General features: G+C 38.9%; 1 protein-coding gene across 10 annotated transcripts in view; it reads right to left on the bottom strand.

The window, feature by feature from the left end:
• The window catches only part of sgip1a (SH3GL interacting endocytic adaptor 1a), a 248,344-nt gene that overhangs the window by 186,992 nt on the left and 49,217 nt on the right, over positions 1-12,135 (bottom strand). For 8 of the 10 annotated variants that reach the window (XM_059647869.1, XM_059647871.1, XM_059647872.1 and 5 more), the window contains exon 2: positions 10,296-10,340. In XM_059647869.1, coding sequence (XP_059503852.1) covers positions 10,296-10,340 — 45 coding nt within the window. Of the gene's footprint in view, positions 1-10,295; positions 10,341-10,584; positions 10,697-10,722; positions 11,166-12,135 lie in introns of those variants that run through there. The other 2 variants (XM_059647873.1, XM_059647874.1) reach the window with 2 other exon arrangements.

Below are 12,135 nucleotides of genomic sequence, written 5' to 3'. Positions count from 1 at the left end.
CGTAAGACCTTCCCTCCATACCAGGCAACATCCTAGTAAATCTCCTCTGCACCCTTTCCAAAGCTTCCACATCCTTCTTATAATGCGGTGACCAGAACTGTACGCAATACTCCAAGTGCGGCCGCACCAGAATTTTGTACAGCTTCACCATAACCTCTTGGTTCCGGAACTCGATCCCTCTATTAATAAAAGCTAAAACACTGTATGCCTTCTTAACAGCCCTGTCAACCTGGCTGGCAACTTTCAAGGATCTGTGTACATGGACACCGAGATCTCTCTGCTCATCTACACTACTAAGAATCTTACCATTAGCCCTGTACTTTGTCTTCTGGTTACACCTACCAAAGTGCATCACCTCACACTTGTCTGCAGTAAACTCCATTTGCCACCTCTCAGCCCAGCTCTGCAGCTTATCTATGTCTCTCTGCAACCTACAGCAAGCTTCGTCACTACAACATGGCTTCCCATCTCCTATACTCAATGCGCTGACCAATAAAGGCAAGCATACCAAATGCCTTCATCACTACTCTGTATAACTTTCAGGGAAACATGAACCTGCATTTCAAGGTCTCTTTGTTCAGCAACAGTCCCCATGACCTTATCACGATGAGTACAAGTCCTGCCCTGATTTGCTGTATCAAAATGTAGCACCTCACATTTATCTAGATTAAACTCCATCTGCCAGTCCTCAGCCCATTGGTCTATCTGATCAAGGTCTCATCATGCTCTGAGGTAACCATCTTGGTTGACCACTACAACATCAGTTTTAGTGTCATCTGCAAATTTACTAATCATACCTCGTGCATTCACATCTAAGTTATTGATATAAATGATAAAAAGCAGTGGACCCAACACCGATCCCTGTGGCACAATGCTGGTCACAGGCCTCCAGTCCAAAAAGCAACTCTCCATCACTACTTCTGTCTCCTACCTTCTAGCCAATTTTGTATCCAAACGGCTAGTTCTCCCTGTATTCCATGACGTGCTTTCACAATATCAGTTCTCTCTATACAGCAAATGATGAGATAACAAAACATTGTGAAATATCAAATATAAATGAGCACTTATTTCTAAAATATTTAATCAACTTTGAATACCATGAATAAAAAGGTAGACAAGGACAATGTAATGATCTGTTAGTTTAAAGCTTTCAGCTGCTTTTGATAGGTGCCACATGACAAATATGTGAAGTTGAGGGCAAGCGGAACAATAGATAGTTATACGAACACCAAATACTGTGCAAGAGTTTTAAGATTTTTTTCAGATTCCAGTTATCCCCGCAACTTTATCCCACTCCACTCTTAGCAGCTCAGAAGCAAATGTGATAGGATTTGTGGTAGGGCTCCCAGAAAGGAGGTTTCCTTGCTCGCCACTAGTGAAACTGTGGGAGCAGAATGAGGCCCTTAAGTGGTCCTGGTCATCCATGAGCCATGCACACTGATGGGAATAAGGACAGAGGCATAATGATGGTGAGATTCTTATCCTACACCCACTGACACAAATGTCCCTCTTGTTTTATTCATTCATGGGATGTGAGCAACTCTGGATAGGCCAGCATTTACTGCCCATCCCTCATTGCCTGGGGGGCAGTTAAGAGTCAACCACATTGCTGTGGATCTGGAATCACATGTAGGTCAGATCAGGTAAGGATGACAGATTTCCTTCCTTGAAGGACATTAGTGAAATAGTTTGGTTTTTGTGATATTCGACAATGGTTTCAGGGTCATCATTTGACCCTTAATTACAGACTTTTTGCTGAATTCAAATTTCTCCATCCACCATGATAGTATTTGAACTGGGGTCTCCAGAACATGAGCTGAATTTTTGAACTATCAATCTCGTGATAATACCACTAAGCCATTGCCTCTTGTCACTGTAAACAAACTTCAGGAGAGCGTTCCATCATAGTATGCTTCCTTCCAAGTTTGCTGCAGTCTGAGCTGTGGTCAACATTCCCAGTGGCAAAGAGAGATCAATGACCTGCTGTCCTTTTGATTGGCCAGCAGTTCTCAGAGACTGGGACCCTTCCCGATTGAATGACAAGGCCTGTCCCAAGTCAATTAAAGGTTTGAAAGTTGTCAAATAGCTTTGGAACGATCAAGCAAAGCAAGGGTGAGCTCAAACTGAACTATTAGCTATTACACTGGGGTGTGGGAGATTCCACCCAAGAAAAAGCCTGCACAAGAAGTGTGAAAGTAGGCAGACAATTAGAATTAGTCATACTGATTTTGTGGAGGATAAACAGCAGCTTTGATTGATAGGATCGATGGGTCCATTTCAGTCTTGTAATTTTTACGTAATAAATGCTCAGAGGCTTGAAATATCAATAACAGCTTGAATTCAACACAATTTTAACTTTAAGACATCCCACAGCTATCCATTGAATATGTACTGCCATGCCTTTAAATATATTTCCCCACTCTAGGCATTGAAATGTTCATTCAGACATGATTGTATTGAATAATGGGGTAGGGCTTGACAGGCTGAAAATCCTATTCCACTTTTTTATGTTCCTATTAGAAAGGGTCAATAAAGCTTGATCAAACTGTTTGATTGTCAAAGGAGCATCGTACAAAAGGAGAGAGTGGAGGAGAGGTTTGGGTGCAAATTCCAGATTTTAGAGCCTGGACGACTAAAGGAAAGGCCACAGCTGCTAGGAATGAGGAAATTAGAGATACATAAGTATTAAAGGTGTTCAGAATAGATTTTACTATAAGGCTACAGGAGGTTACAGAGGATGGGAAAGCTGAGGCTATGGAGGAAACTGAACGTTCCCATGAGAACCTCAAACTTAACATTCACAAAATTATATAGATGTTAGCTCCATTTAGTTGGTAGCTGCCCTTTTATCATCTGTTGCACACTATCTAGTATGAAAAGATCTGCAGGGATAATAGTTAGTTATAGTCTGCAGGTAAGAAGTTGGAATTTTCTCATACAATACTGGGCAACAAAAGTAAAATCTATTTAAAGAGCCCTCTGTTGGCTTTGAAGATTTTCAACTTGGTTAACAAACTCAAACCATACCGCATTATGTAATAGCTCACCGATCCCTCATATATCACCCTAGTCTTTTTTAAAATGTTATAGGAACATGTTTGATATTTTCCCCAGAACATTTAGTGCCATAACACTTGGCCTGAACGAAAATGGAATCAAGTACAAAATCCTGTTTTCCTAGGGCCGTGCTGTCTTCTCCAAAATGTTTATAAAGACATATTTCATCCCATCAGTTTCTCCTCCCTTTAAGAGGACAGTGCATTCAGCCTAAAGGTCTCTGTTGTACATGACTCTGAAACGGTTAATACTGAGATGTGTCATACACACTACCATTTGGACTTGTGGGCAGAACAGCTTTGGATATCGAAGGAATGAGACCTGACATCTGCTCTTCCCAAATCTCCATGATAAAGCCTAGCATGTCAGTTGAACCTTTAACTATTTGTTAAGATGCTATTACACACAGGGAGGAGGGTTGAAATCAAAAGATTCTCCTCTTTTTAAACACCCTCTTGGTCAATCTAAGCACTTTCTTTCGTTTTTAGCATGCAGCCAATTAAAATGTAGTTCACTCTAAAATGAAACAGTCAATTGTCAAGATTTTCTTGAGTGTGTGACATCTTGTATTTCACGTTATACATTTTACCTGAAAAGTAAGCTGGAAAATGAAAGTTCAGATTGTTGGGTTGCAGAGGAAGAGCTAGGTTTGTTTTATAACTTGAATTAAAAGTCCAGCCCTGTTGTATGTAGTTATTGGTTACACAAGAACATGTAATTTTTTTTTACTGAAACTGGATTTGATACTTTCGTAAAACTGTCTTGAACCGGGTGCTTTTGGTCCAGGAAAGAAACTGCCCAGCACCAGCTTTTGGATTGGTTTCAAGTAGCAGTTTGTCACAGAATGAGAGATGCCTGAGCATTTGGGAGTCAGATCTCCAAAAGCAAGAAAGCAAGTTGGATCATTCTCCCTCCCTCACTGATTAGAAATAAATCAACCCTGAAATATGTTGAAAAGAGAAAAAAATTGAACTCAAGCCAAGACCTAGGTTCAACTGATTAGTTACAAAATTGAAGATTTCTATGATCAACTATAATGTGAAAGAATTACTTTGGACTCTTGATCAACAGACTTGGCTCCTTTTTGCCTTTATTTTCCATCCACAGTTGTCTTAGCCGTCTTGCTTGTCCTATTTGTGAATTGATGTCTCTGTGTTTGGGTTTAAATCGGATATAGCTTAAGTTTGCACCTTGTGATTAATAATTCATTTTGCCATATGTTAAATAAGTTTTTTTGTAATAAATATATTTTTGACTTATCGTCCATTGATAAAGCTCGGTGTGAGTTTCTTTTATGTTAATTAGCAGTCACAGTTAGACATTATTCATCCTAGTGATTAAATTGGTTATATTTTACACTTAATTTACAGTGCACTCTTCCCATCAGGGTTAGGACAAGTGAAAAGAAAAGGACAACAAAAAGAACCGTGTATGCTGAAAATCTGAAACAAAAAAATTGCTGGAAAATCTCTGGTAGCATCTGTGAAGAGAAATCAGACAAAGGTTTTGGGTCCAGTGACCCTTCTTCAGAACTAACGGGAGCCAGAAAAATCAATCTTTTCCTAGCTACAATCAGTTCTGAAGAAAGGTTACTGAACCTGAAGCCTTAACTGATTTCTCTCTATTGGTGCTGTCTGAACGACTGAGATTTTCCAGCAATTTCTGTCTTTGTCTGTGAAAGGGAACAGAATTTTATTATCGACTGTCCCTGAGAAAAAAATAACAAAAGCGCCATACCAAACACAAATGCAGCTTACTCATAGCCACAAAATTGGCTGTGTGTATCATTAAGTTGAGAGTGAGTGAGTGAGGGAGAGAGGTACTGTTAGAGAGGGACAGACAGATGAACAGACATATAAGAAAAAGTAGCTGTTCAAATAGGATTCACAATGTACTCTGGAGTCTCGCTCCATTGTCTTTCCAAGTTAGTTAACCAACAGACAAGCTTTTCATCTCCTAATATGTGAGATATACACATGTGAATTAAAAAGATGTGAAAATGTTCACTCTGATTCAATTGGCTGGTTTCAATGCCATCAGATGAAAATAGTAATTCCAACACATTTATTCTATAAAAGTGACTCAAAGCTTGCCTCCATTTGTGGTCAGATTACCACTGCATCCATTTTAGGCCCTTTAGTTTCTTTTTTAAATACCATTTTTATCCATGAATAGGTTAGTAATCAGATAACTGAAATTAAAATTCAACTGTTCACATTTACCACTATTGTAACAGCTCAAAAATCAAATCTTGCTAATTACAAGTAACTTTTCTAGTTAGACCATGAAGCAGCTTTCCTATACCACATCAAGACCTAGCAGGCCCTGTATCTTCCTACACTTGAAGAGGATGGTGACAGCAGCTTTCATCAGGAACATTAACTCAGACTGCGTAATGAGCAGACCTACACATACAACAGTGTCCTCAACTAATATTGAACTAAAATCACTGTTGCATGCATTTCCCAAATGAGTTTTCTTTCTCCCCATTGTTGGCATCTCCCATTTCAGAAGAAAGTAACTGAGAAAAAAGGAGAGGATAAATGAAGACTACAAAACCCATATAGCGGTTGCACACCAAAGACATTTCCATACTGTAACTGGTATGGGAAAACATGCAAATTATTATCACAAATACATCATCAAGACCTGGAAATTGCATAGCACAGATTCATCAGAATGGTTGCATCTCTAAGGGTTAAATTACAAGCAACAATTAAATAAGGTAGGCTTCCCTTGTTGGAACAGATGTTTAAAGGGGGATTCAATTGAGACTTTTCATATTACAAAGTAAGTCTTAGTCAGGAGAAAGAAGAACTTGGCTATTTAGGAAAAATCACTACAAGCAGACCATGGTAGAAGTGTAGGGTGTAATACAGTGAAATATGAGAAGGAATTAGCCTGGAGAGAAGATGTATTAGCAGGATTAATGGATAAAAATACAGACCCAGTTGAGATGTATCCTAGGCTGTTGAGGGAGCAAAGAGGAGTAATTTGAGGCCCTGGTGGCAATTCTAGAACTGTCACAGGCCACAAGTGAGATGACAGAGGACTGAAGGATTCAAATTAATAATGAGACAATATTAAAAAGGGAGAAAGGGATAGCCCAGAAAATTACAGGTCAGTCAGTCTAATATTGGTGGCAGGGAAGCTATGAGAAAGATTTCTGGGGGAGGGAATATATTTACACCTGGAGAGACAGATTAATCAGGGATAGCCAGTGTGGATAATTCAGGAAAGATTGTGCTTGACAAATTTGATCAAATGTTTTGAGGAGTTAACAGGGGGTGTTGATGAGGACTATGCATTTGATATGGTTTATAGTAAGGCTTTTGATATGGCCCCTCCTGGTCAAGATGGAAAAAGCCAGTGGGATCCAAGGTAAAGTGGAATGTTGGATTCAAAATTTGCTGGGAGGCTGGAAGCAGAAGGTGATCATAAAGAGATGTTTGTATGATTTGAAGTCTGTTTCAAGTGGGATTCCATGGGACTTGGTGCCTGGGCGCTTGTTTCTTTGTGGTGTACATTAATGATATAGACTTAAATTCAGGGGAACTGTCAAGAAGCTTGTGGGTGATGTAAAAATTGGTACAGAGATAAATGGTGAAGAGGATGGCTGTAAGGTGCAGGAGAATATTAACAGACTGAACAGTAACAAATGGAATTCAAGCTGGAAAAATGTGAGGTAGTGTACTTAGAAACGTAGAAAGTAGGTGCAGGAATAGGCCATTTGGCTCTTTGAGGTGGGGCCACCATTCAATATGATCATGGCTGATCATGCAATCAGTAACCCATTCCTGCTTTATCTCCATATCCCTTGAGCTACAAGTGTCAAGTCCAGCTCCCTCTTGAATTTCTCTAACAAACTGGCCCCAACAGCTTTCTGTGGAAGAGGGCTAACAAGACATTGTTAGCTTAAATTCACTACAGTGTGAAAACAGGTCCTTCGGCCCAACAAGTCCACACCGCCCCTTGGAGCATCCCACCCAGACTCATCCCCCTATAACCCACACACTCCTGAACACTACAGGTAATTTAGCATGGCCGATCCACCTAGTCTGCATATCTTTGGACTGTGGGAGGAAACTGGAGCACCCGGACAAAACCCATGCAGACACGGGGAGAACGTGCAAACTCTGCACAGACAGTTGCCCAAGGCTGAAATCGAACCCGGATCCCTGGGGCTGTGAGGCTGCAGTGCTAACCACTGAGCCACCATGCCGCCCCAATAAATAGTAGGACCCTGGAGAGTACTGAAGACTGAAGGGATCTCATTGTGCATACCTGCAAGGCAGGTACATAAGGTAGTATTACAAACACACATGAAATACTTGGCTTTATTAAAGAGTGTAGAGTTTACGCTGGAGCTGTATAAAATGCTGTCTAGGCCACAACAATTCTAGTGTATGCAGTTGTGGTCACCACATTACGGGAATAATGTGATTATATTAGAAGGGATGGAGAGGAGGTTCACAGGATTCTATCTAGACAGGAAGGTCTGAACTATGAGAGAAGTTTGGATAGACCAGGACTGTTTTCCTTGGGGCAATGAAAGTTAAGAAGGGAATGACAAAGGTATACATGCATCAGCTGAGGTTACCATGGAGGTTCCATTCACCCAGAATTCTTTTCACCCAAAGACTGATGGGAGTCTGGAACTCACTGTCTGAAGGGGCAGTTAAGTCAGATACTCTTGAAACTCTTAAACAGTATTGATGTATTCAGTTATGTTGTTATAGTCTCTGGGATTAGGCCAAGAGCTGGAAAATGGGATTTGTATAATTAGATTTTTGTTGGCCATCGAGGACATGATGGACCAAATGGCCTCCTTTTGTGCTGTAAATATCAATGAGCTTAATGAGTGTAAATGTGGCACTCTTTTGCGTGAAAAGTAGCAGATGCTGCCTCAAAAAAATTATTCAACATGAGCGCCAACTGTCAGTGCTAAAGAGATGGGCAAGAAAAAATTGTTCATCCAGAAAAGGAGTGGTATTGACCCTTATATATTTTCAAGAGGAGTTTTACACTTAAACCTGAAATCACTGAACATTGGAAATAAATTAGTAAAACAACACTTTGTTATTATTTTGGGAACAGTTTGATTTAATGAGAATTTGCAATTGAATTAATTGACATCACCAATACTTTATGTCAGATACAGTGCCAGTTATAAATACTGTAAGAATAAATTTTGAAGTTCATTGAGGTGTTAGTAATCCAATGAAGCTGACCGTACAGCCATTGTCCAAAGCAATGAAATGAAATTCAGTGGTTTTGAATAAAATAGTTGATTTACTCTCCTACATTACTGACCAGTTAGTGAAGGAAAAAAAGTTACTTGCATGTTTTGCCTAGTTCATGAAAAAGATTGCTTATTTGTAAAGTAATTCAATCTTTCTTTTGACTCAAGATATGGCCTGTATCACTCAGATTGGCCTAAAAAGTGGCATAAAAATGTACAGTGGTTCAAGCTGGAGAAACAATATGACATGTGACTTCACAGCTGACTGCAAATACAAGCTACCAATCGTTGCCAATCTACTATTGAACACTAGAAAGGATGAACACTTTCATTTACAAAGTTAATTTAACTCACTCCAAAACCTTAAAATGTGTGTTCAAAACATAGCACAATAGAAGAATATTGTCACTTTGGACCTAAAATAGTCTTACACTTCTATTAACTATCTGTTGGAATGAAAAACATGGGATAGGTTCATAAATGATCTAAATAGGCATGTGGATACACAACGTTATTTAGAGCCCTTCAAGTGCTTTTCTGTCAATTTATTTACAAAATGATGTTGTCTGGCTCTGATTGGAATAAAGTCTACATTCCACTCAAGGAAGAAGAGTTCCATGTTTCTTCAAGAATAGTAAATAAAACTTTATTCCAGGGAGAAGAGTAAGTTTTCAATTAACTGTAAATCACATATCAAAATTAGTAAATTTGTTCCAGATCTTATTCCAGGTTAATGTTACAGAGTACTTTTTAATTAAATGCTCATTTTTCTACCAAAGTGTAAATTAATTTTTCAATCCATTTATGTTTCCTTTCTTTTAGCTTAGCTAGAATTTTAACAGATAGACACTTATTGGTAAATACGATCTTGCATCAGTTAATTTCTCTAAAATGGCAGTTTTAAAGAATTTAACTTTTTTTGCGTAATACAAAAAAAGAACAGATTGGAGTAGAAGCTGCATCTAATTCCATTTCACATTCTTTATATCTGAAACCATGTTATAGTAAATTCTGACTACAAATCATAGCTAGAGAAGTGATTAATCTCCAGTTTAAAATCTAGTATCTTTCTATATCATAATCCCACTCAATACCCATCCCTTGCTATTTCACTTAGAGAGTAGTGTTTGGCACCCACCCATCGTCACTGAACCATGAAGAATTGGACATTATGCAGCATTGGTTCTGGAAATAACCTTGCATTGAATTTGCAATATTTAAACCACAAAGAGATTCAGAAAATTATTGGTTTTGGTCAGCTGTCTGTGGCAATACACAAAAAAGACTCAAATAATGCTTGGTTGATTAAAGAATTGGTTGCATCACTCACTTCAAATTAACATGCAGTCCTGGTCCAAGAGTTTATGTTAACAAAAAAAAACATAATTTCAGCCATTTTGGTTAACTGAATTGTTGTTGATGCTGAAGTTAATGTTTTCTATACAAATAAAATGAAATATTCTCACACAAGCCTGACAGTCTCAATATAAAATAAAGAAACATTTTTGCGCTTTAAGTACCACCAAATTAACTGCTTATACTATTTCCAATTTACTGCAATACAGACTTGAATGTGAAAGTACTTTCTCTCTTTGTTTAAATTAGAATTTTACTTTGCATAATTTTAAATTCGTTAGACAATTTTCCATTCAAAATTGAATTCATTCCCGTGAAACAATGCAGCCTAAAATATTTAAGAAATGGCAATGCTTAAGCAGGCTCGTTAAACTCTTTTATAGGTAGGAAACATGCCATTCAGGACCCAGCACAAAAAATTCTGAGGTAGACACCGAGCCTTTCAAGGACCCACAAGGGTCATTTGCTTTTAGCTGTTACCTACAGCACAATAGGAATCGATGCTTGACCAAAAATGAATTTAAAAATATGAACATTCAATTTCTCAACTGCTGATGCAAACAAAAATCCTAGACATTTTACTTCTACGGTCAGACATTTCAGTGTGAAGGCGTGAAATATTATATAAGTAGATACTTACCTTCCATCATGGTGGCAGAATAGCATTCCTCAATCTCCAAAGGTCCTGAAAGACACAGGAAAGCAGGGGCCAGTTATCATATATGAATTCAGTAGGTATGAAGTTCGGTATTAACTCCTGGCTATTGTAGACACCAGTACAGGATTGAAATCCTGTGCTTATAGGCCACGATTGCTATTGTTGTTGTCAGCTACCGAATCACAGAATGATACTGATAAAGAGACCGGCAGAGAAAGCTTGCTGAGATCAACACAAGTGCTCTGTTCAGCCAATCCTTTTTGCTCCATACCTAATCACATGGTTTACATCTCCTGACACAACACCCCTTGGGAACACAGGAAAAAGCCACCTCCCCACCTTCCTCTGGTTTGTATATACACACACAAACACATACACACACACACACACACAAAACCAATCTTCATACCTTGTGACGCACTTTCCAGTCTTATAATCCTATTCGGGTAGCCAGACAGATAAGATTCATTATCAGTACTGTCAAGTTAATGCAGGAGCCTCTGCTATCAGCCATCAACTATTGAACATCCAAAAAATCTGCAAAAAGCGGTTATTGGAATGTAGCATTACCGCGGCTGAACAGCAGTAATTGAGCTACTGCTTTGTTCTGGTGTTAACCAGCGCAGATAATGCAGGAGTCCTTTTGTCAAAAGGCTGCTGCACATTTCTGCCTGCTTTCTCTCTCTCTCTTTCTGAGCCATTGAATAGAAATCAATCCCACTGACGTCACATCATCAACAATTATCCCCAGAAGGATGATAGAGGAAAAAAAAATCCTCCTGGGCTGCTTCTCGAGAATCTTGGAAATAATGTGCCATGAAGGAAGCTGCTGTCAACGGTTAAAAGAATCAGCATAAAGACAAGAAACACCGTGAATCTGTGTGGGAAAACAAAATTCACTCAGACTAGCATAACACAGTGGGCAACTCTGAATTAATTAAACAGTGTATGCATGAATGTTCATAAAGGGAGGCTATTGGCAGCTGACTGACACAGATGTCACCTAATGGCTAAACACAACGAAATCTTTTGGACCATCTCCTTTCCAATTCTCCTTAATACCCTAATAACACAGTTTATATTACTTACTCAGCATCTCCGAAATCTGAGCATGTTAATTGTTTTTTCAAAAATGTTTCTCAATTGGTGAAAATTTGTAGATTTCAAGCTTGTACACCCGCAGGTGAAGCAATATAATCTTCAACTTCAGCTGTACATGTAGAAATAAAATACTAATCTGTGACTTGAATCATTGTTGTCAAAGAAAGTTAGGTCTAGCCTACTTCTCATTCACCTGGGATTCTCAGCAGATGAATAGTCTGTATGGATCTGAATATCCATTGATGGACTATCTGACTGTGCCATGGATTTTTTTTTATACTCAGTTGTAGGATGTGTGTATCACTGTCATTTATTGCTTTTCCATAATTTCCCTTGTGAAGATAGTGGTGAGCCTCTTTTTGAACCGTTACAATATGTCTAGCTGAGGCATCTACCTTCACTGTTCGGAAAACAGATCCAGGTCTTTGACCCAGTGACAGTGAAGGAATGGAGATATAGTTTTCTTCATTCATGGAATGTGAGTGTTGTTGGCAAGGCCAGCACACCTAATTATCATTGAGAAAATGGTGATGAAGTGCCTTTTTGGACCTCTGCAATCCAGAGGCTGTAAGTTGACTGACAATGCCACCATAAGGTTGTTCCAGCATTTTGGCCCAGCGATAGTGAAGGAACAGCGATATACGTCCAAGTCAGAATGGTGAGTGGCTTGGAAGAGAACTTGCTCCTAGATGGAAGTGGTCATGGATTTGGAAGATACTGT

Source organism: Stegostoma tigrinum, chromosome 8 (genome assembly GCF_030684315.1).
Source record: "Stegostoma tigrinum isolate sSteTig4 chromosome 8, sSteTig4.hap1, whole genome shotgun sequence".
NCBI lineage: Eukaryota > Metazoa > Chordata > Chondrichthyes > Orectolobiformes > Stegostomatidae > Stegostoma > Stegostoma tigrinum.
Note: the sequence above shows the minus strand (reverse complement) of the source record. Positions and strands in the feature narration are given on the sequence as shown.